This window comes from Rhinoraja longicauda, chromosome 7 (genome assembly GCF_053455715.1).
Source record: "Rhinoraja longicauda isolate Sanriku21f chromosome 7, sRhiLon1.1, whole genome shotgun sequence".
Lineage (NCBI taxonomy): Eukaryota > Metazoa > Chordata > Chondrichthyes > Rajiformes > Arhynchobatidae > Rhinoraja > Rhinoraja longicauda.
The window spans coordinates 21,094,554-21,119,555 of NC_135959.1; the positions used below are offsets into that span (position 1 = coordinate 21,094,554).

At 40.4% G+C, this 25,002-nt stretch overlaps 1 protein-coding gene across 11 annotated transcripts in view; it reads right to left on the bottom strand.

Annotated features, from left to right (window-relative positions):
* The window catches only part of mbnl2 (muscleblind-like splicing regulator 2), a 142,400-nt gene that overhangs the window by 49,558 nt on the left and 67,840 nt on the right, over positions 1–25,002 (bottom strand). For 9 of the 11 annotated variants that reach the window (XR_013547461.1, XM_078402252.1, XM_078402253.1 and 6 more), the window contains exon 2: positions 23,574–24,410. Coding sequence is in view for 10 of the 11 variants with exons in the window: in XM_078402252.1 (XP_078258378.1) it covers positions 23,574–23,747 (174 nt within the window). In the remaining variant the exon portion in view is untranslated. Of the gene's footprint in view, positions 1–23,573; positions 24,411–24,546; positions 24,574–25,002 lie in introns of those variants that run through there. The other 2 variants (XM_078402249.1, XM_078402245.1) reach the window with 2 other exon arrangements.

A 25,002-nucleotide genomic window follows, 5' to 3' on the forward strand; every position in this document is an offset into this window, starting at 1 on the left:
CCAAATACAGTTCTGAAAAACAATAAAGTGAATCAAACAAATCGTTTTCACTTGCATTTTAAATGAAGAGGTTATGGGGAGAAGGCAGGAGAATGGGGTTTGGAGGGAGATATAGATCAGCCATGATTGAATGGCGGAGTAGACTTGATGGGCCAAATGGCCTAATTCTGCTCCTATCAATTATGAACTTATGCTGCAGCTACCAAAATGTACTTTTTTCTCTCACATTGCTAGTGCCGAACACTCAAAGTATTGATAATATTTTGTGCAGCTCGTAATTGACAGTTATGAAAAGCAGCTGATGCATCTTGTACTGGAAGTGACTTTGTTTTGCAGCTGTTGTCAATACAAGCTCTTTGTTTGAGTCGAGCACAGCTGTGTATATAGAATTAGTTATTTTTCCAGTAGCGTATTAACTGAAGTAAACAAATACTCAAAACAGAAATTTGGTGTGCTGTGCCGTAAGTTAATTGTCTCGTAAGGTGTCCTCATGAAAAATAATATTATTTTAATTTTTTTGTTTTAGAAGAAACACAATGCAAGGATTAGAATTTGTTGGACAAATTCAAAATAGCATGCGACTGAGTTTATATTCCCCAACATGCCCCAATTTCAACTGTTAGCCATGACTCCATTGTGATTAGTTTCGCATCCGAATCAGAAAGTTGTGGATTCATATTGAACTCCAGAGATGTGATCAGAAAAAATAAAATAAAATAAAAGGTTGACACTCTATGATCCAGTGATCAGGCTGACCACCTCTTGAAGGAAAGTTATACTGAAGCCCCATCTAATTGCTCAGGGGTTATAAAAGATTCCCACAGGCTACACTAATGAGAGCGGGTGTTGTTCCCAATGCTAGTATTTATCTCACAATCAATAAAAATGATCACAATACCATAAAACAGCTTGTGGAAGTCAGAGATCTAATTCCTTACTGCGCCACTCACATTATAACACAGTCAACTCTTCTAAGGTACTTCAATGGTTGGGCTTCCATCTCAGGATAGTGAAAGGCACTACATAAATGCAACTTGCATTTCCATAAATGAACACTAAAAACTTAATTGAAGGAAGTGTTAGACAGAAAATGCTGGAGTAAATCAGCGGGTCAGGCAGCATCTCTGGAGAGAAGGAATGGGTGATGTTTCAGGTTGAGACCCTTCATCAGACTGATGTCAGGCGAGGGAGCGGGACAGAGAAAGAATGTAGTCGGAGACAGCAAGACTATTGGGAGAACTTGGAAGGGGGAGGGCATGGAGAGAGAGTGGGGAAGCAAGGGCTATTTGAGGTTAGAGAAGTCAATGTTCATACTGCTGGTAACGATCGCTGAGCCTGCGCTTGGTCTCGCTGATGTACAGAAGTTGACAGCTAGAACAGCGGATACAGTAGATGAGATTGGAGAAGGTGCAAGTGAACCTCTGCCTCACCTGAAAAGACTGTCGGGGTCCTTGGATGGAGTCGAGGGGGGAGGTAAAGGGACATGTGTTGCATCTCCTGTGGTTGCTGGGGAAAGTACCTGGGGAGGGGGTGGTTTGGGTGGGAAGGGACGAGTTGACCAGGGAGTTGTGGAGGAAACGATCTCTGCGGAAAGCAGAAAGGGGTGGAGGTCTGAAGATGTGCCAGTAGTGGGATCCCGTTGGAGGTGACAAAAGTGTTGGAGGATTATATGCTATATGCGACGGCTGATGGGGTGGAAGATGAAGTCAAGGGGGACTGTCCTTGTTGCGAATGGGGGGAGGGTGAGCAAGAGTGGAGCTGCAGGATATTGAGGAGACCCTAGTGAGAGCCTCATCTATAATGGAAGAGGGGAACTCCCGTTTGTGTGTTGTTAGCTCTTTGTTATTTTCTTTCAACTAAAATCGGTAACCAGTCAAGGTAACCAAAGAATCTAGGGTAGGACATACTGATAGGAAAATTACAGGAAACAACCAGGGCCCACTGCACAGCTGTCTGAGGGGAAAGTAAAGAGGCAAGACAATGTCAAAAGGATGAACACCAGAAACAGTGATACATTAAAAGGCAAAAATGACAGAAACACTGCTGCTGACATTGAGCAAAATAACCAAAGGGTATTAACTACCTCTGGGTAGTTTATATTTCAATGCTAATTAAATAAAAAAATTAGACAATTTCACAATGTTGTGATATTTATGATGTTTAATTCACATTACTGAGAAAGATCTATTGCCTTTGAAGAATTATGGAGTAGATTTACCAAAACTGTACCTGGATACCAATGGTTAAATAATGAGGAGAGACTGAACACATTGAGGTGGTACTCTCTGTAATTTGTACTAAGATAAATAGCAGTAGGGGGCTTCTTCCTCTACCAATTAGTAAGATTCTGTCTTGGTTTTTATCTCAGCCTAATAATTCATATCAGTATATTCCCAAAATAACTAAAAAACTGCATGTATATACCCAGCAACTGGGACTTCACCGCATGTGGGTTAAGAATTCCTAACGTTCATTATCCTTTGGATAGATTTGTGCTCAACTGGCTTTCGATTGAAACAGTAACCCTGGTTTTGGACCCCCAGTCAGGAGAAACAATAACCCTGTCAAGTCCCTTGAGAATTCTGTACATTTCAGTGATCTGTTTAATCAGTCCTCAAATGTCGTCAGATTTCTCCCTTTATTGCAAGGATATCCTTCCTTAAGCAGATCAGTCCATCCCAGAATGACTAGACATCCTAGAATGACTAGACATTCTAGTCATGGTCTCAAATGGCCTCTGTGTACCAAGAGACCAAGTGTTCTCCATTCTTATGCTTATGTTATTTTATTTCATGAAGGCCAATGAACTAATCCTTAAACTATGTATGTGACCCCAAATGCCATCAAATTTCTGCATGGTTTGATCGTAAAATTGAGATGTTAAGTGGAACAGATAAAGTAGATTAAGAGAATCATTTCCATCGGTTTGGTATCTCACGACAGGATCAGTCTCAAATTTGGTGCTAGATTCTTAGAAATGTTTTGTAAATATCACCTTCTGCAGAGGGTTGTAAAAATTCTGAGTTCACTTCCAAAAAATCTAGGTTGATTGTTAATTTTAAATCTGATTGTTAATTTTTTGTTCACCAAAGATCTTAATAAATTTGTGTTCGACCATGAGATCAGACAGGAATTCATTGTATGGCAAGCTCTTGAGACTGAATGGTCTACTTCATTTTTTAAATTCATGGTTATAATCTTGAAATGGAGGACAAAATAAGACATGGTATCAATCTGGTACTCTGCTTCAAAATACAGTCTCAATAATGTGTAATTCATAGCCTCCAAATTGGGAGTGGGGACTCTGCAACTGTCTTTATTGTGTGCCATTACATTTTAAAAATGCAGAAATAGACACACAAGTATTATTTACAAAATGTATTTTCCTACGTGACTCACTTTAGCATGTGTAATGTAATTTGCCTAAATGCTAATTTCAGTTGTAATGGCTCACTTTCATCAAGCATGATAAGTTTTCTCTGCATCTTTTTTAATGAATTATCAATTTCCTTTTCCATTTCCTGTTCAGATATGTTAGTAATATTAATCCCCACTTTTGCAGTCTTTAAATAGATCACACTATTTAAAGGAGCAATTAGTTCCACTCCCCCACTATTTTCTCATAGCCCTACAAATCTTTTCAAATATAGATCCAATTTTCTTTTGAAAGTCATTAACAAATCTATTTCCATTACCCTTTCAGTCAGCCTATTAAGATCGTGCTTGGTAAAATAATTTCTTTACATCTCTACACTGGTTCTGTTTTGAATTATCTTGAAGATGAACACACAAATAGCTGGAGTAACTCAGCGGGACAGGCAGCATCTCTGGAGAGCAGTGGGCGACGTTTCGGGTCGAGACCCTTCTTCAGATGTGAAGATGTGTCTATTTGTTACTGACACATCATCCAGTATCTACTGTTTCTCATCATTCTATCAAACATCGTTGAATATTTTTAAGTCTCACTTTAAATGCCTCCAGCCTAAAGGTGCTTCCAGCACCTTCAGTCATCCATTTTGTCTGAAGAAGGGTCTCGACCCCAAACGTCGAGTCTGAAGAAGGGTCTCAACCCGATACGTCACCCATTCCTTCCCTCAGAGATGCTGCTTTTCTCGCTAAGTTACTCCAGCTTTTTGGGCCTATCCCTTTAGTAAATCTCTGACTTTCTGACTGTTTGGGTGGATAGGGACAACAGAGAGAGTGAGAGCGGTCGGTGCAACTCTGGTCACATCACGGTGAAGGAGCGTGTGTATTTGGCCCAGACATTGAACTGATGGCTGTGGGTCTCTGCTTATGCCGTGTGCCCTGGAGATTCTCACATGCCGCTGTGGCTGTTTATGTTTAATCTTTATGTAGTTTTGTATCTTGTTGCTTTTTTGGTATGACTGCATGGTAAATCAAATTTCACTGTACCTCGGTACACGTGACAATAAAGGACCATTGAAGCATTAAATCTCTGCATCCTCTCCAAAACATCTTAAATTAGAGACGGCAGCCAAATTGGTCTCTAGTCCAGCTGAGAATTGTCCAGATACTTGATAAGATTTAACATTATATATTTTTAAATTTAAACGTCAATTTCTGAAGCTAAGATTCTTGTATCATTTTTTTGTACATAAATGTGAAACAGTTTGATCAACTTGTCGTATCATCTTTAATGGTTCGTGCATATGAACAGCTTATCATGTTCCCTTTGAAATTGTACAACTGACTCTATCCCTCTTGTTCTTTCTTAAAAACTGTAAGATCTCACACTTTTTTGCATGAAATTTCATCTGGCATGTAGAAAATACGCAACTTTATCTTGTAAGTAAGCCAGTATTCCATCTTAGTACTTTACTGGCACACAAAAAGCATGTTTGCATTTTTGGGTAATAGATCACCTGCCAGAAACCACACCATTTCTGTACTGAAGGGTCAACATAACAAAATAGAACTATGTCACGACACTCAAGATATGCAACTGGAAGACATTAAACTTTGGTGAATAATCTCTCACCAAAATATGTCCTTGCCTGTCTCTCTCCCTCCCCCCTCCTCATGTCGTATATCTTCCGTTGGTTTGATTGATTCTTCCATTGAGCCTTTCTCCTGAATTAAGGAACATGAATTTCCCTCCCTTTTCACTAAAATGGTTTCGGGCAATGTTAATCAACATCATAAAGAACATAAAGAAATATTTTTAAAATGGCAGCAGAAAATCCATCTACTCAAAATACTTTGAATTACACGATGTCAATAGTGAATTAAGAATATTGATATTATCCTGAAAAGCATCAGATCGGTGTTTATTTAGTTTCTTCATTTTGTAGGTTACAATAGCACTTACAAGTTATTCTCTTTACTAGTGACACTTAAAACCAAGAAAGCATCTGAAAGAACTGAATGATCAAAATTCCTTATACTGCATTATGTGAATCAATTTACTCATGTACTGATGGGCAATTTCAGATTAATAATGCCTGGACACTTTGTGTCAACACATAAAATGTTTTTGCTTCTGGGAGGAATGTAGCCTTGTTAAATGACATTATTTTTTGTTAAAGAAGGCTTGGAATATTAAGGGATGATATCAAACATTAGGGCAAATCTTCAAATTCAAATAACTTAGAGAGGCTATTAATTGAATTTCATTTCTTTGAAATATGAAACATTTGGATGGGTACATGGATAGCAAAGGGTTGGAGGGAAATGGGCCCAAAGCAGGCAGGTGGGACTAGTGTAGATGGGACAAGTTGGTTGCCGAGAGCAAGTTGGGCGATCACCAATATTTAACTCCATGATGACAGAGGACTACCACTTTTATAGACAATAGACAATAGGTGCAGGAGGCGGCCATTCAAGCCAGCACCGCCATTCAATGTGATCATGGCTGATCATTCTCAATCAGTACTCCGTTCCTGCCTTCTCCCCATACCCCCTGACTCCGCTCTCCCTTAAGTGTTTTTAAACTACTTTTAAAGTAGTGGAGCTAATAGCACCACTCCCTATATTCTTGGAATCAACATTACGAAAAATGGAGCAACATTTCTTTCCATATTAACAATTAGGTTTCAATGCTTCACTCTGCCAACACTCAAAATAACAAAGCTGGAAAGTGTAACTGCTCCAATTTCCTAAACAGAATCTCAAATACTGGGGTCAATCTATTGTCGAATTCCACGTGGATTTACCAGCAGATACTCGTAACTGGGCTAATCTGGAGCAGAGATGGCAGTGCATCTTTTACCTCTGCAGACTGCTGACTGCAGGAAACTGCACTGTATTTATGGAGATCTGATCCAGTTCAATATTGTGGCAGAAATCTCTGCAGATTTTCAAGCTCTCAGGCTCAAAAGTCCGCTGGCAGAATTTGTGCCCAGTTAACGAATATAGAACAGACCCATTAAAATGAATGGGAAAAATTAGCTGCCAAGAAAGGAAAGGGAATGTTTTTATTTGATTTAATGAGTTCAATGAGTGCAAGCCAGTTTTGTCTTCCAACTTTGAAAAGACTGTAATAATTTAAATGTTTACATTTTTTTGAAAGGGGTCTCAACTGATTTTGAATGTTTGAAATGGCAAGTCATCCACAAATATTCAACTTAACATTCAGCTATGACAACACTGTTGTCAGTGACTAACCTGCTAGCAACGTTGCACTTGTATTTAAGAGGGATATAATTATTTTAAAGATTGGGGAATTGAGGGCAATGGAGGAACAGGAACAGAAGAGATGTCGAGGCTCAAGGCAGATCAGTCACGATCACACTGACTGGTGGTCAGCCTTGTGATACTCTGCGGCCTACTGCTATTCTTATTTTCCAGTGTGTTTGTATCAGTGCAGTCAGCTTAGGGAAAGGCCATAGATTATGCTGATAACTGAGAGCTAACTGCACCAAGCTAGAAGTAGCTTTGTCCAGGGATCAGGCCGCTGATAACATTAAAGAAGAAGGGAATTAGCTACTACAATTTACCTGATTTCTTAAATATAATCTGAAATAATCACCATTGCAAATCGTATCACCTATGACTCATTCAACTCTGGGTACATTGGAATGCAGCAGCCTGCTTTAACTGGATGTGCCTTTGCTCACAGCAGGAAAGGATAACGAAGTGTAAAGCAACATGAGCAATGAATTAGTAATTCAGAATAAATTCATTTAGTCACAGGTAAAGGGACCTGTAAATACTATCTTTGTATAGGTGTCCACAAATCCAACTAATTAAACTGCTCACAAACATCAAGCTGCCACGCATCATGAGCAGGCCTTTACCTCAATTCTTCTCAGTTTCCAGTCACTTCACCCTCTCCACAGGATGCTTCTAGGTCGAGCTGTCAGGAAAGAAAAGTCGCTGGCGCAGGCAGAGAAACGGCCTCCCTCAAGGAAGTGCCCCGGCACCCACCTTGTTCAATATCTATGTTAACGACCAGCCTATCCATCCCAACACCAGGAGTTTCATTTATGCAGATGACCTGTGTATTACAACCCAAAGTGCTGACTTCGTTGAGGCAGAAGCTACTCTGTGTGAGGCTTTGGTCAACTTGTCATCATACTACAAAGAAAATCACCTGACAATCCATCGAAAACCCAAGTCTGCGCCTTCTACTTGAAGAACAAGTATGTAAATCGAAGGTTGAAGATCATTTGGAATGGAGTCAGATTGGAGCACTGTGACAGTCCAGTCTATCTCAGTGTGACTCTTGATGGATCTCTGACCTACAAAACACATATCACCAAGATTAAAGGAAAGGTTAGTTCCAGAAATGCTCTTCTTAACAAGCTGAGTACCTCAAAATGGGGAGCAAATTCTAAAACCATTCGATCAACAGCTCTGGCTCTCTGCTTCTCCACTGCTGAGTATGCCTGCGCAGTATGGGAGCGCTCAGCTCATGCAAGGAAGATCGATCCTGTGCTAAACACAAGCTGTCGCTGCATCAGTGGATGCATGAAACCTACCAAGACTGACAACATCTACCTACTCTCTGTCTTTGCACCTCCTGGAATCAGAAGAGCTGTAGCCAGTCAAAAAGAATGCCTCAGACAATCAGATGAAAGACACCCCCTACATGACCACCCTTTGCTGCCTCAGCATTTGAAATCACGCAGAAGTTTCCTCTCTTCTGTCCATCCCCTGGACTTCTTCCCAGAAGGCTCAAACTCTGGGAAGAGAGACTAAAGAAATCTCCGGAAGACATTCACATGGCAATCGATCCCTCTGAGAAACTCCCACCAGGTTCCGACCAACTGTGGATAACCTGGTGCAGTCTCAACAGACTGCAGACAGGCATGGGGAGGAGCAAATCTAACATGCTGAAGTGGGGATATACTGAAGATGCGGCAGTCTGCAAGTGCGGACGGGGCCTCCAGACTATGGAACATCTCCTGAGCTGTGAAATGCTGCATGACACATGCACTGTAAAGGATCTTGCAGAGACCAACGACGTGGCACTAAAATTTGCTCGCTATTGGCAAACAGTTGTGTGATGACACAAATAAATAAATAAATTCTCTGCCTCAGAAGGCAGTGGAGGCCAATTCTCTGAATGCATTCAAAAGAGAGCTGGATAGAGCTCTTAAGGATAGCAGAGTCAGGGGGTATGGGGAGAAGGCAGGAACGGGGTACTGATTGAGAATGATCAGCCATGATCAGATTGAATGGCGGTGCTGGCTTGAGGGGCCAAATGGCCTACTCCTGCACCTATTGTCTATTGTCTAAATAACCCTCATCACCCAAGAACACAGATTGCTGGTTATTTCCATTCCCTTCCATTTGTGATTTCCTCCTGTTCCGTTCCCTAATTCCATTCTTCCTTGAATTTATCAACAAGAGAACATACAGTGCCCTCCATAATGTTTGGGACAAAGACCCATCAGTTATTTATTTGCCTCTGTACTCCACAATTTGAGATTTGTAATAGAAAAAAAATCGCATGTGGTTAAAGTGCACATTGTCAGATTTTCTTAAAGGGTATTTTTATACATTTCGGTTTCACCATGTAGAAATTACAGCTGTGTTTATACATAGTCCCCCCCTTATTTCAGGGAACCATAATGTTTGGGACACATGGCTTAACAGGTGTTTGTAATTGCTCAGGTTTGTTTAAATGCCTCCTCAATGCAGGTATAAGAGAGCTCTCAGCACCTAGTCTTTCCTCCAGTTTTTCTATCACCTTTGGAAACGTTTATGCTTTTTATCAACATGAGGACCAAAGTTGTGCTAATGAAAGTCAAAGAAGACAGTATGAGACTGAGAAACAAGAATAAAACTGTTAGAGACATCAGCCAAACATTAGGCTTACCAAAATCAACTGTTTGGAACATTATTAAGAAGAAAGAGAGCACTGGTGAGCTTACTAATCGCAAAGGGATTGGCAGGCCAAGGAAGACCTCCACAGCTGATGACAGAAGAATTCTCTCTATAATAAAGAAAAATCCCCAAACACGTGTCCGACAGATCAGAGACACTCTTCAGGATTCAGGTGTGGATTTGTCAATGACCACTGTCTGCAGAAGACTTCATGAACAGAAATAGAGGCCACACTGCAAGATGCAACCCACTGGTAAGCCGCAAAAATAGGATGGCCAAGTTACAGTTTGCTGAAGCAAGAAAGGAGTTTTTCAAAGCTAAAAAATGGTCAATTCTTGAGTGGCCAAGTCAATCACCCAATCTGAACCCAAATGTGCATACCTTTTATATGCTGAAGAGAAAACTGAAGGGGACCAGCCCCCAAAACAAGCATAAGCTAAAGATAGCTGCAATACAGACCTGGCAGAGCATCACCAGAGAAGACACCCAGCAACTGGTGAAGTCCATGAATCACAGACTTCAAGCAGCCATTGCATGCAAAGGATAGGCAACAAAATACTAAACATGACTACTTTCATTTACATGACATTGTTGTGTCCCAAACATTATGGTGCCCTGAAATGGGGGGACTATGTATAAACACTGCTGTAATTTCTACATGGTGAAACCAAAATGTATAAAAATACCCTTTAATAAAATCTGACAATGTGCACTTTAACCACATGTAAATTTTTCTATTACAAATGTCAAATTGTGGAGTACAGAGGCAAATAAATAAATGGGTCTTTGACCCAAACATTATGGAGGGCACTGTATCTTGACTTCACTCCATCCATATTTGCATCAATGGGTAGGTGCCACTCTTTCCACATTGTACCTTTAGCAACAAAACACCTGACAAGACTGGAGACTGAGGGAGACGGTATTTTGATGACAGCAGCAAGAAAAACAACTCAATGTAAAGCCAAAGGAGGAGGGGAAAAAAAGAGATAACCAAATCTGAATGAGATAAAGAAATTATCCTCCAACTTACCATTAGACTAAAAAAGGTGATGAAAAAAAATCACTTTGAAGTACTAAGCAATGAGGACAAAATTAATCCAATATTCTAAACAAGCCACAAGTGAAATGTAGGGGAAGATATAGTACTTTGCTCTATGATGTTGACTGTTTTCCATCTGTTCAATACATTGTAGCGTAATTTCAAACTTCCTCTGACAGCAAAACAGACAGGGAGTGCTATGTTAAAAGCACCTTTTTAAAATCCATCAGTAGTTGATAATTAGAAGCTTCTTTTAACTAGTCAGTGCCTTTGATTACATATTCATAGAAAGGTTCAAATATAAACCTCGACCCTGCACTCCTTTTTCCTCACAAGTAATAACCAAGTACTGCGTGTGGAGGACAAAGAAAGAATGAAATAAAGTTCCTTCCTATTTCGTGCTGTTCCCTACAGTACTCGGGAGTACATACATTTTTAAAAATGTCAACACTCCCAATTTATTCAATTGAACTTTGCAATTAGTCTTTGTACAATACAGATACAGAGCTTGAGAGACTTGATAGAAGTATATATAATTATGAGGTATAGATAGGCTAGACGTAAGAAACTTTTTCCCCAGGGTAGAAATGCTCATTGGTTCATATGTTCTCGGAGCAGAATTAGGCCATTTGGTCCATCAAGTCTACTCTGTCATTCAATAATGGATGATCTATCTTTCCCTCTCAACCCCATTCTCCTGCTTTCTCCCCATAACCCCTGACACCCTTACTAATCAAGAATCTGTCAAACCCCACCTTAAAAAAATCCATTGACGGCCTCCACAGCCATCTGTGGCTGTCCAACACTAGAGGGCATGGTTATAAGGTGAGAGGGGGAAAGTTTAATGGAGATGTGTGGGACTCGTTTCTGTTCACAGAGAGTAGTGGGGGCTTGGAATGCATTGCCAGGGGGTGGTGGTGGAAGCAGATATGATAATGCCGTTTAAGAGGCTTTTAAATAGAAGTGGAAGTTCAGGGAATGGAGGGATATGGATCTAGTACGGGCAGATGAGATCAGTTTAACTTGACAACATGTTTGGCACAAACATTATGGGTCGAAGAGCCCATTCCTGTGCTGTACTGATCTATGTTTGGTTTTCACACAGAAACAATATCAACTTCATCTTCCGGCAACTTTACCCGTATTTTATATTTTAATTTTCATACTCAAACAGATCTGTTTGTTACCAACGAGGTCAAGCTGTAATACAGTTATTCAATTATTTCTTCTGCTCGATATACAATCCACATCTGCTAATGTTTTGCTACTAAAATCTGCAGGAATCAATTTAGCGGAAATTCTATTCAGAAGACTATTTATGTTTATACCTAGAAGCAGCACATTGTAAATAAAACATGCTTCAATTTTCCATAGAAAAGACCTTGAACATTTCTCTGCAGTCATCTCCTTCTTTTGCGTGCCCATGGATGCAGTATGCTGTCTCCAGATAGAGCAGGTCTAAGGTTTTAAACAATTTCCTCCCTGGCAAATTTCCAATTTGGTTGGCTCTGCTGGGTTAAGTTTCCTTCTGTATGCAGCCAAATCATTTTAACTGGAAAATGTATCAATGTTCAATTTGCACCCTTCAACAGGTGTGACATCCTTTGCTAAAAGTATCTATATCTGAGGCAGCTAATAGTATTAAAAACAATGACAATAACTTTTTATTTAACCTTCCAAAATTTTTTGTGCAGTTCTGGATAGAGCAACACAGAATAAAACTGTTAATTGTTGGCATTATGGTATTAGGCAAAGAGAGTGGAATATAAATACTACCAGTTGATTTTGTTAGGTTTGATGCAGCTTTGATGCATTTTTGCCATTTGCATAACCGAACATTACCTACTCTGATAACAGGAGCAACATGAAGAACAGATTATACACAAGATCAAAATCAGACTGGAGGCCTGTGACTGGTGGTGTGCCTCAGGGATCAGTGCTGGGCCTATTTCTGTTTATATCAATGATTTAGATGAGAATGTACAAGGCATCATTATTAAGTAGGTGGTATCGTACAGTATGAGGATGGTTTCAAAAATTACACCAGAATCTTGATCAGCTGGGCATGTAGGCTGAAGAATGGCTGGCTAATGGAGTTCAATGCACGTAAGTGTGAGGTGTTGCATTATAGAAAGTCAAACCAAAGCCGGACCTCACAGTGAATGGTGAGGCCCTGGGGTGTGTTGTAGAGCAGAGGGATCTAGGAGTACCGGTAAATGTGGCTTTTGGAACATTGGCCTCCACCAGTCAGGGTACTGCGTATTGAAGTTGGACCATTATATTACAATTGTACAAGATATTTGGAGTATTGTTTTCAGATTTGGTCACCATGCTATGCCGTACCGTATGACTGTATGTCTATGTCTCAACGGCAATTTCATCATTATTCATGGAATATACAGCTTTTTAAATTGAATCCTGAGAAGCTTGCAGAATAGTTACAATACTTTGAAGAGAAGCTCACTATCTTTCATTTGCAAAAAATGCAAACTGAAAATGAAAACTTAACTGTGGGCAAATGAAAGACACCAAACAATGACAGACTTTCTCCTTTTATATGTAGATTGCCCCAAAAACACCGTGCTGCAGAATAGATGGCTATTGAGTGCAGATGCTTGCACACTCTATACAAGCAAACGATTTGTGAATTAAGAACTTCACACAAGACATTGTAAGAAAATAACTGCAGATGCTGGTACAAATCGAAGGGAGGGAGAGTTAAAGTGCTGAGCAACCGGGAGATCAGATAGGTTAAGGCGGACTGAGCAGAGGTGTTCAGCAAAACGATTGCCGAGCCTGTGCTTGGTCTCGCCGATGTACAGGAGTTGACACCTGGAACAGCGGATGCAGTAGATGAGGTTGGAGGAGGTGCAAGTAAACCTTCGCCTCACCTGAGAAGACTGTTGGGGACCTTGGATGGAGTCGAGGGGGGAGGTAAAGGGACAGGTGTTCCATCTCCTGCGGTTGCAGGGGAAAGTAACTGGAGAGGCGGTGGTTTGGGTGGGAAGGGACGAGCTGACCAGGGAGTTGCGGATGGAACAGTCTCTGAGGAATGCAGAAAGTGGTGGAGATGGGAGGATGTGGCCAGTAGTGGGATCCGTTGGAGTTCTAAAAGCAGCTTATTTAATATTTAATTATCAATGATCAATTCTGCCTTATAATTTCCATTCTGCAATTTTCCAAGCTCCAAACTGTTGCGAAACAGCCAGGAAAACAAGCATTGTAGGCTGCAGATTTCTGTGTTTATCATCAATTCTATTCCACATTCATCAACACAAAGCACTGCGAGGTAAAAAGATTTGTCTATGGTCATTTTCTAACAACATTCAAAGCTATATATGCCTTTGCATCTTAAAATTTGCAAGCTGAAGTAAGTGAACCGGTTAGGTTCCTTTCTCCAGATAAGACGAGTGGTCGTAAAATTGTTGCTGTCGGGGTTTGATAGGATAGAAGAACTAAAGTGGTACGAAGGTTTTCACTTATAGGTACGTCCGATGCTAGCATTCATAATGTAAAAAGATCACTAATAAATCTAATAAATTCAGGGCAAAGTTCTTTACTCCATGTTGAGAAAATGAAAATTGCTTGGATCTGCCTGGGGAGTGGATGAGACAAATGCCAAAGATTAAGTTGGGGGAAAACCAGATGCGCACGAAAGGACTGAAGGATACATTGATAACAAGAACCGAGTGGAGTTGAGGGAAATTTGCCTGTTGCGTAAACAAAGAAATGGTTTGTTATTATACTGTAAATACACTGAACGGGGTGTTCTAAAAGAATAACTGACATTTAAAAGCATTAACAATGTCTTATTTATATAGGCTTGCAGTTAGCAATTATTCTTAATATTTACCAATACTTTAAAATAATCATTTTCCTTTTATAAAAGGAATTCCGTTTTTCAAAATGAAGTCACAATTAACAGTATTATAATTTTTTTAAAATCCGCAGCAACGTTTTATTCAAATGTTGATGCAAAATTATTCTCCTCAAAAGGAGAATTATTTTATCAAATATTTCAGATTGTTAATCAATTCACAAAAGGCTCCAAAGATAATTAAGGCCGCTGGTTCTGAAGGAAAACAGTAGCAGCAGAGAAACATTCCAAACATTCTTTCAAGATGATCAAGGAATTTCATGCACATTTTCCGCATTTAAACATTTAGATCCTTAGTTATACATTTAGCTAGATGAAGCTAACAATTCATAAATACCATTATTTGTACCTTTCTCCGATTTGCTAACATATCTGGTCTTCTATCTTGTCTTGACTAATTGCTGGCTTGTAGTACACCTGCAAAGTGACCGCCCCCTTTTGTTTCCAAGTTCCACCAACATGCATCCTAAATTGAACAACACTCTGGGATATCTTCCATCCTTACTGCAGGCTTCTTGATTAATACAATCAATTTTGATTGATTGATTATTGATTGATCATTCCTACTAGTTTACAACCTGCACCAATCTCAAGCCATCTAAAACTTCATACTCCAGTGCATGTTGCCAGTACTGCCTATCTTTCAACCACATCTCTGTAATAGCATCCTCACATGTTATTCGCAATCCTCATCTCATCAGCCTTGCTTCGCTTTCTCCTTGTGTCAAAATAGATGCAGCCTTGCATTCCTCCCATGTGCCTGTAGTTTTCCATTCTATATTTGACTGTTCCTCACACTCTACTGAACTCTTATTTTGTGTCCCATTCCTTTGCCAAATTAGTTAAAACCCTCGCCAACAGCGCCAACCAACACCCCTGCAAGGGCGTTGAGCCCATTTAAATTCATATGCAAACTGTCCAGCTTGCACAGTTTCGACTTTTCTCACAAACATTTCCAGTAGTACAGAAATCCAAAGTTACCTTCTTCAGCTGCCCAAACTCACCTGCTCAGTCCCCTGTCCTCTATTGGCTAGCATGCAACACTCAAGAAGTAATTCAAAGATTACAACCTTTAGGAGGAGCCAGCGCTGCCCTCGCAGCTGCGGCTTGCCTGCAGTCTGTTTGTCTTTTGTGTTTTTTGTTGTTTTTGTCTTAATTGTAGTTTAGATATGATGTAGTGTTTGCGGTTGTGTGTTATGTGGGGGGGGGGGGGGTCCCCCGAACGGAGACCCGACCTTTGTTTTCTGTGTCGTGTCTCCGTTCCCGCTGCGGCCTACCTAGAGCTGGCGGCCTCCGGTTGGGACCACCTGGGCTCTGGTTCGCAGAGCCCGCGGCCCGGACTCACCACCTACGGGCGCTGGCTGCCTTCGGATGCTGCGGGAGCGGCTACGACTCGTCACCGGAGGCTTCGGAGCGGGCCGCCTGGACGTCGGAAGCCCGCAGGCCCCTGGGTGGGGGCCGACATCGGGAGCTCCGTCAGCGGCAGCGACAGCGTCTTCGCCCTCCCCGAATCGCGGGGCTTGGGTTGGCCCGCTGCGGACCTTTCACCGTCCGGCGCGGCGCTTCAATGTCGGGAGCCCCGACCGCCCCGATGTGGCAACTCCAACAGCCTGACCGTGGGAGAAGACGGCAGGGGAAGAGAAAAATACATTCTGGCCTTCCATCACAGTGAGGAGGTGACTGGAGGAGACTCACTGTGATGGATGTTTCTTTTGTTTGGTGTTGGTTTATGATTGTGTGTGTTATTGCATATTTTTATTGCTTATTTTTATTAGTCTTATTGTTGAACTGTGGGTGATTTTTCATTTCACCGCACATCTATGTGTATGTGACAAATAAATTGACTATTGACTATTTGAGTTCCTGCTTTTTAAATCAGCTACCTGGCTCCCTGCATTCAAGTTGCAAAACTTCAAAACTCATTTTACTATATGCCAGCACCCACGTGAACCTCAGCCACTGATCCTAAATCTTTAATATGTACTGCAATGGTTCTGTGGTATTCTTGACTCTGGCATTCGGGAAGCAGCACACTTTCATGGACTACATCAACAGTCATAGAAACACCTTTTCATTTTCTTCATCATTAGGCCACCTACTGTTTTGTCCTTGGACTTTATCTTTCTCTCTTGGACAGCTGAGCCACCAGATGTGCTGTGAACCTGGTTCTGGATGCATTTTCCAACACAGAAAAACAACTTTGAGAGATGTACTTTGAGGCTTCCCTAACTACCAGCTTATCCCTCACTCTCTGCCTGGTAGTTAAATGTTCCCTCTCATACTGCACAACTCCTGCAGATGTGGTCAACCAGACCGCAAACAACATCTAAGAATTGCACATTCACCATCCTTCCTTATTGATCTCACCTTACTAGAGTTGTGTCTCTTCCTTCCCTGGTACTGAAATTGCCCATAAGGATCAGGATTTGATTCAAAGTCAGAATAGAAGTCCTCCTTGGCCTTATCTCAAGCTTCAAGGGTGGGGCATATACATTTGATGATCCCAGCTCTGTGTTAGAGTGACCCAAAGTGTTATAAGGTGCTCAATAATTCCACCGGAGGGGCGTCGCTGAGAGGCAGGACCAATTCATTCTCGATAGCGAATCTCACTCCATGAAGATGATCTTCTTCTGGTTGCGCCCCAAGAAAAATATCAAGCTTCACAAAATGCTGGAGTAACTCAGCGGGTCAGGCAGCATCCCAGGAGAGAAGGAATTGGTGACGTTTCGGGTCGAGACCCTTCTTCAGACATCATGTTCATGTCAAGCATCATGTCTGAAGAAGGGTCTCGACCCGAAACGTCACCCATTCCTTCTCTCCTGAGATGCTGCCTGACCTGCTGAGTTACTCCAGCATTTTGTGAATAAATACCTTCGATTTGTACCAGCATCTGCAGTTATTTTCTTATACTACATGTTCTTCCTGCATATCATCCTCCAGCAGTTGTTTCTAACTTTACACTTCCTTCCCCGGACCCCAAACTGGTTTAATCGGCCCTTTTTTTGTCTGCTTCCATCTGCTTCTGTCTCACAATTCCATCCCTCTTCCATTTTGCTGCATCTGCCTGCCATCCCATTACCGCATCTCAGTCCACCTATTGGCCCCTGTCCCACCCTCTCCCACTCCTCTTTATACTGACAACCTTCTCCATTCTCAGTCCTATTGCAGGTCTCGGCTTGAAATGATGACAATTCCTTCTCCCGCCACCCTCCACATATGCTGCTTGACTTGCTAGGTTCCTCCAGCCTTTTGCTTTTTGTCCCTTCTGGCTTAAACTGGCCATCTTCTGTCTGCCATGTCTCATTAAAGGCATCAATGTTGATGACCAAGCTGTAATCATAGAACGACATTCAGCTCTTCAACTGGGGATTGCTCAAAAGGTCCTCAACTTCCGAATGTGGAGTGGAAGTTGCCAGCAAATAGTTTATTTTAATCAGCGTTAGTCATTGCATACAAGCTACGACATGAATGCCAATCCCAGTGGAAAAGATGGCGTGGGAGGGAGGGTAAGGCAGTTTGAGACCAAGCTGTACTACTAGTTGGCATTAACATTCACTTACTGGTAGGTACATGGAGAGGTGGACTATATTTGTGGGGGTATAGGCACACGGGTCCATGCCCACTGCCTCTCACCTTGTTACTCACCCCCACCTTCCAATTCGCCAACATGCCTCCATTGCTGGCTGCGCCCCGACTTCTGATCCCATTCACAACCACAGGCTGCATATCCAGCCCAAATTACCAAACTTCAGCTCTGGCTTTACAATTGGCCCACATGAAAAGTCCCAATTCCAGCAGTGCACCTAGCCCGTGTTCTCTCTAAGAGCAGGATTTATGTGCAATCAAAACCTTGTCCCAAGCTGCCAGAGGTGGTGCCATCCAAGGACCTATTGCTGCGTGGACCACATTATTGGACTCTGGGATGTGTGGGCCAACAAAGATTTGCTCTTGACATTTGGACATGAGTGTCAAAGGATGGCTAATCTAGAGGATAGGGTTACTGGACCAATTGATTTCTTCCATTCAATATTTTTTTTCTCTGCTGATTCTGCTTGAACAGTCTTTGATCGTGCTATTGCTCCCCTGCCTTAATATTTCCCTTTCATCACTCTGTATAACATTTTCTTTGCAAATTTTCCTGCCTTAAGAGTGTCTTGCAGTATTAATAGGGAGTAAGTCCAAAATTGTTGTTTATCGTAGCTTCTGAGACATTCATACGAGAAGTAAAATTTTAAATTCTATTCTCAATATTAAAATATATTTTGTTTCATTTTTTCCTAGGTTAAAAATATTAAAAGGACAAAATGTCTTTGTTACTTTTTCAACCTTTACATACACATTCCAGGGCCCAGAAACCCCCCTTGAAAAATACAAAACAGATGAAGAACTTTGACTGGATTGTAAATAACATACCCAAAAATATGCAAAAACATATTCAAAAACTTTAGTCGAGTTGCTTATTCCCCAGACACATTTCTAGCTCTTCCAAAAACCAGACAGTAAATCAGTCACTGAACTTTGGTTAAAATGATTAATAAAAAGCATCATCTCAAGAAAGCATGCCAACAAATGTTTTACTTGGATCACCTTTCAGTAAACAATGGGTGAAATCAACCTGCTCTCATGTCTTTGTACGACAGACCACATGGAACAGTGAGCCAACTTAAACAGAAATAGATAACTCCTGAAATGTTTTACACAAAAGCTGCTCCAATTTCAGAAATGGTCTAAATAGCAACGTGTTATGGCAGTTTTCATTGCGAGGAGGGGAGGAGAGGAGGGGGGGGGGGAGTATATTTTGTGTCTGAAATCAGTGACAGAGAGAAAAATATATATATTTATGTAGTCCCTTTTACAACGTTAGAATGCCCTGAGGTAACTTACAGCCAAGGAACTATTTTTAGTGAGCTATGATTGGTTGTAGGAAACCTAGCAGCTAATTTACAAACTCAAGAATTCACAAAGACGTCAGTGTGATAAGCCCAATTATTGCTGACCAGAAGATGCAAAAGGTCTCTGGAAAATAATACATTTGAGACAATCTATTTCCTTCTCCAAAACAAAAAATAGTTTACTATTATAATAAAAACTGCTCTTTTAAAGAAGGATAGTAATTGTGAAATATGTCACTGAAATTTATGTCACTGAATTTAAGACAAGATTCAAATTCTCAATCAATGCAACCTATTGGCTGGAAACTGAGGTTGCTGCCAATGATTGCAAAATATATATATTTTTTAAAGTACCCTATTCTACGTATTAACATTTCCTGCAACTTATCACCGAGTTGCTTATCCATCAAACTTTTCTTTGGTAATGTATCCAGCTTAGGGCACAGGAGGTAGAAATTCATTCTCTGTGTTATGCACAAGACATGCACCAAAGTGACTGCAGATCGCACTCTGCTTCTGAAGTTCAATTCGACTGAAGCAGAGTGGAACAATCAAACATTACTATTTGCACTATTTGAGCACATAATCAAATAAAAATCAAATGATTTTCTATAATGCGTTCCTTTATATAAAATCTTATAAAGCTGTGCATAATGTTTCAAAAGATGAGTCACAAAATCAGAGCTTGAGAAACAAGCAGAAACTTGTATTCACATGTGCCGTAACACATCTCAAAACTATCCCAAAGCATTTTACATATAATTAGTTCGATGTCAGGTACCGCATTGTGGGCACAAGTGATAGTGAATTTACCTAGAAAGTTCTGTTAAGAATAACTGGATGAATAACTGGTTAGTGTTTTTCTTTAAAGGATTGGGGAAAAAAATGGTGGATAGGACAGCTGGAGAGCTCATTACCAAAAAAAAACCGGGGTGAAACAAACAGGCTTTTTATCGTTGTAAAGAAATAACTTGTGTACAGCTGAAGTCTGCTTTTATATGTCAAGAAGTAAACAGTCAGATATTCATCTGCACCTCCTCCAATCTTGTCCATTGCATTCCTGTGATCTCCTCTACATCGGTGAGGCCAAACGCAGACTAGACAACCACTTTGTCAAGCACCTGCGCTCTGACTGCTAAGGACATCTGGATCTCCCAGATGCCAGCCATTTTAATTTTCTTTTCCATTCCTATACCAACCTTTCTGTTAGCAGCAAGCTTAGGGACTGTCAAATATAGTTCACCGATTACTTTTCTCAGATGTCCATTCATGTATTAATAGTAGTAGTATTGTAGAACTTATATTATTTGACTTTTAGTTCAGTTTAGAGATACAGCATGGAAACCGGCCCATCAGCCCACCGAGTCTGCACCAACCAGCGATCCCGTACACTAGTTCTATCCTACACGCAAGGGACAATTTACAGAAGCCAATTAACCTAGAAATCTGCTGTCTTTGGAATGTGTGAGGAAATGGGAGCACCTGAAGAAAACCCACTTTGAATACAGTGAAGTTGAATTCACTTTATATTATAACCGAGAGATACATAGGAACTAAAAAAAATTGCTGCTTAACAAACTGCTAATTCAGGCGTCAAATTTATTTTGACACATGTATTGCTGCCTCTGACTTAGCAAAATGTACTAAGGCACCGTGCAGATGAAATATCCTACAACCTGTCACCTAGCTGATATTCCAGTATTTGATCGAAAGTGATGGCCAAATAACATGTTTTAAGGAACATCTTAAAAGATGAAAGAGAAAGACGATTAAGAAGTGAATTCCAGAGATTAGGACCTTGACAATGAAGGCATAGTCTCGAACAATAATGTATCTATAATCAGGGGATGCTCAGCAGGTCAAAATAGCAACAATTGCAGTTATCATGGAATGTTGGAAGGACTGGGTATGAATATAGAGACAGAATGAATTTGAATCAGTGTTTTAAAAATACCAACAAAAGCCATGAACTAAAAACTGTGCTTTTCCCCATTGTTACCCTTCTTATTCATCACCACAAGCCGTAAGCTACAAGCAAAAAAACATTAAGAACTCATTGACGTTGGAGCAATCCTTAATTCGTCCACCAAAGCAAAAATAAATGAGGTTCTTCTACTTCCTTGTGTTTTGTAACGTGATCTGGCATGGCCCGACTTCAATATACTTTCTACCTATATCTTTATACCTCACTGATCTTATCAAAACTGTTTTGACTAACCAGCACAATGAGTCACTTATGAACTGCCTTGGTTCATTAAATTCTCACCTTTTTTCTTTATTGGTATTGGTTTGTTATAGTCAAGTATACTGAGTGAAAAGCTGTTGTTTGAGTGCTATCCAGTCAAATCAAATCATACTATAAATGAATACAATCAAGCCATACACAAGTACAACAGGTAAGTGCAAAGAGAAAAATAACAGATTGCAGAATATAGTTTACAACATTGCAGCATCAGAGTTACAAAAAAATGTCTAACATCTGCAAGGTGGTAGATTGGAAGATCGGGCCTACACCCTATCTTATGGGAAGACCGTTCAGAAGCCTCTTAACATGCCATGACCAACCTCTCAAAACAATTCATGATGGCAGATGAAAGAGCTACTGGACAGTAGTCATTAAGGTATGCTATCTTGCTTTTCTTTGGTACCGTGATCTTCTAAAAGTAGGTGGGGACTCAGAATGGTGGAGTAAGAGTTTAAAGATGTCTGAATACTTCTGCCAGCTGCCATTAGGTTCTGAGGATTCAACTGGACACTCCATCTGGTCCAATTGCTTTCTGTGGGTTCAATCTCAGGCAGACCAATCTGACATTTGCCCAGTGACGAGGGTTACAGGCTGAAAATTCCATGCAAATGTGCCAATCAGTCCATCCCATGACATATTACAGACTAGCAGAAAGATGATAGAATACTGGGAAAAGTTTATGAGTTAGTTTCATTGTTGGCTTGTATAGGAAAATAGATTTCAAGGTGAATCTTTTTAAAATAAAGGTATGGCAGGCCAAATTACAGGAGTTAGGGAGTTCCAAAAGAAAATGGTCTATGTAGGTAAACCTTTTACCACCAGTAGTAGGTATTCACCAGAGTAGGAAAATAACTGCAGATGCTGATACAAATTGAAGGTACAAAATGCTGGAGTAACTCAGCAGGTCAGGCAGCATCTAGGAGAGAGGGAATGGGTGACGCTTCGGGTCCAGTCTGAAGAAGGGTATCGACCCGAAACGTCACCCATTCTCTCTCTCCTAGATGCTGCCTGACCTGCTGAGTTACTACAGCATTTTGTGATACCAGGTATTCACCAGAAGTAACTTCTATATTCATGACCCGATATAAGATAGCACCAAAATGGTAAAATTATTATGGGAACAGATGCAGCAGTACTGCAGCATATTTGTTTCAACTGGACTTAATGGTTGCGGAAGATGTCCACAAAAGCATATATATAAGAGGAGAGAGGAGAATAGATCTTGTTTGACAAAGTGATTAGTTGTGGAATAAAGGTGCCTTTGTCATCCAAGGGTAGATGTTTGAGTTGTAACTGTGATAGTGAAGTCTGAGGTTTGACAAATATAGGAATGCCAAATCTAGAGAATGATGACAATCAGTTCAGCATTATTTACACTTACACTCACACAGTTCTGATTAAGGAGTGATGGGTACACTATGGGTGCAAATAAAAATGGAAATGTGATTGTTTGAATAAAAGAAAGCGTCAAAGTTAGAGGTCAGAAAATCACTCATTAAACCTATAACAACAGAGGTGTTATGGTGCAGGGAGAGCATTAGGAATTAACAGAAATTCTGAGTGAGCTTTTCCCATCATTACATTTTTAAGTGGAGAGGAACAGAAAAAGAAAATCGAACTGGTAAGAAAGTACTGTTCAGAGATAACCTGAGAGGTTTTCGAGGAGGAGTACAAGATGTCGTAGGAGAGATTTTTTTTGTTGTTGCAGTGGGTGAGCTAGGTTTCTGGATACAGAAATGAGCAGAGTGGGAATTTAGGCATAATTTGAGGACTCTAATGTGAAGGAAATAGTCCAAAGATTAAACGCATTGTTAGGAAGGGTAATTGCTAAAGAGGTATGTATGTAGCTTTTCAGGGCTTATAATATTTTAGAACAATTTTTCATCTCTATGAAAATAAATAGGTGCATTTGATGAAACATTGATAGTACATAAGTATTTTTCTTCGGATACTGTAATATCTTAGAGTAGTTAAAAACTATTTTCAGAAGCTACAAGGCATGTTTGAAAAAAAGTTACATTCTTATTCTGCCCTCCAAAGATAATTAAAGCAGTCCACTGAAAAGTGCCAACGTTCTATACACATTTAAACTTGTCAAATTCTAATATATGTTCACACTAATAAGATACGGTTACAGAGTCCCGAGTCTCCAAATCAGATCAATGGACCTTGTGTCAAAAAACTAGAAGCTGCACCAGTGAAATGCTTGAAGTTAAAATGTCTTACCTTGAGAGAATCAAAGCATGCAATAACTCGTCCGTTTTCAACTTGACAGCTTTTTGGTGGATGTGCAAACTTGCATTCCTGGTCTGAACGTGAACATGTCCCTCTCTGAAACTGTCTGCACACTTCTAATGTCAGCCATTTTGTATCACGTACTGGAGTAACGTTTACAGCCATAATAAATCGAAGTGTTTTAGCGTGTTTTAGAACAGCTTAATATCAGGATTCTGAGGGAAATGCAGCAGCCAAAAGAATTAAAAACAAAAAGATATTTTTTTCAATATATAAAATATTTCTGAATGTTCATAAACAAAACAATTACTTCATAAAATGCTGCTTGAAAATTGGTTTGCCATGAATTAGTCAACATCAAAACAGTCAAGTCAGCAAGTAGTGGATCGGTCACTGGTTGAGTTGTGGCCTTCCGTTTGTGGAGATTTAACCCTTTTTTCTTTTTGTCGATATGATTGTTGAAAATTTATTTCTGCTGACACATTCACTTTATTGCTTTTAATTAAAAGTTGTTTTGACGCAATCACATCAGTTGATTGAATATGAATCGTGCTTGATTCACTTTGTTATTGATTTTCTGTATTCAGCATAAGCTCCTCCATATGTTGGTTAGTTCTTCCTGCAGTAGATTGTTGTTCCAGATCTTTGATGTAATGTTCCGTTTAAGATAAAACAGCAGCCACAGATGCAGCAGAGATTTTGGTTTTCAATTGCACGTTAGGCCAGACATTTGTCTAATTGGCAGCAAGCAAGACTCACGAGAGCAGACCGACCTACAAGCAGTTCCAAGTAACACAGACTTCAGCAAAGGCACTTTTCATGACATACCTGTTGAGGAAAACAAAAATAAAACAAAAATCATGCTTCTGTAAAGTAACATTCACTATTTAAACCAGCATACGCTGTAACATATACAGCCGATCATTTTCCATGTACTCGAGAAGAGAACGGAAGCAGTACTAACAAGGCAGCATACTGCATTCAGCCATGCTATTGCAGATTAAAAAAAGGAGTTGGCTTCCCTCGTGAAACTATGCTTGATCGAGGGAACAGCCAATCGTAACATGTATTGCAGCAATATTCTGGGCAGCAGTCCAATAGTCTGATGTATCTCAAATGGCTGAGTGTGCCAGATGACATTACGCTCTCAATACTGAAAATGCTTCAACCCAATACAACCAGGCCTAATGCTATATAGAGGTACTGTGTAGGCTTGCTTTCAAATTGATTGGGAATTCATCTCCACAGACTGCAGTGCTCTACTGAATATGCACTGCCTCTATTCACTCGATTCTTCCTGTTCGTTCAGGAGTAGTGCTTTCCCAAAAAGGCACAAATGCAGTCGCAACATTCAGTTCCCTTATCTGGAAGAAAATGGACATACAGTAATTCAGTCAATATTTCACTAACATCTGCGAAC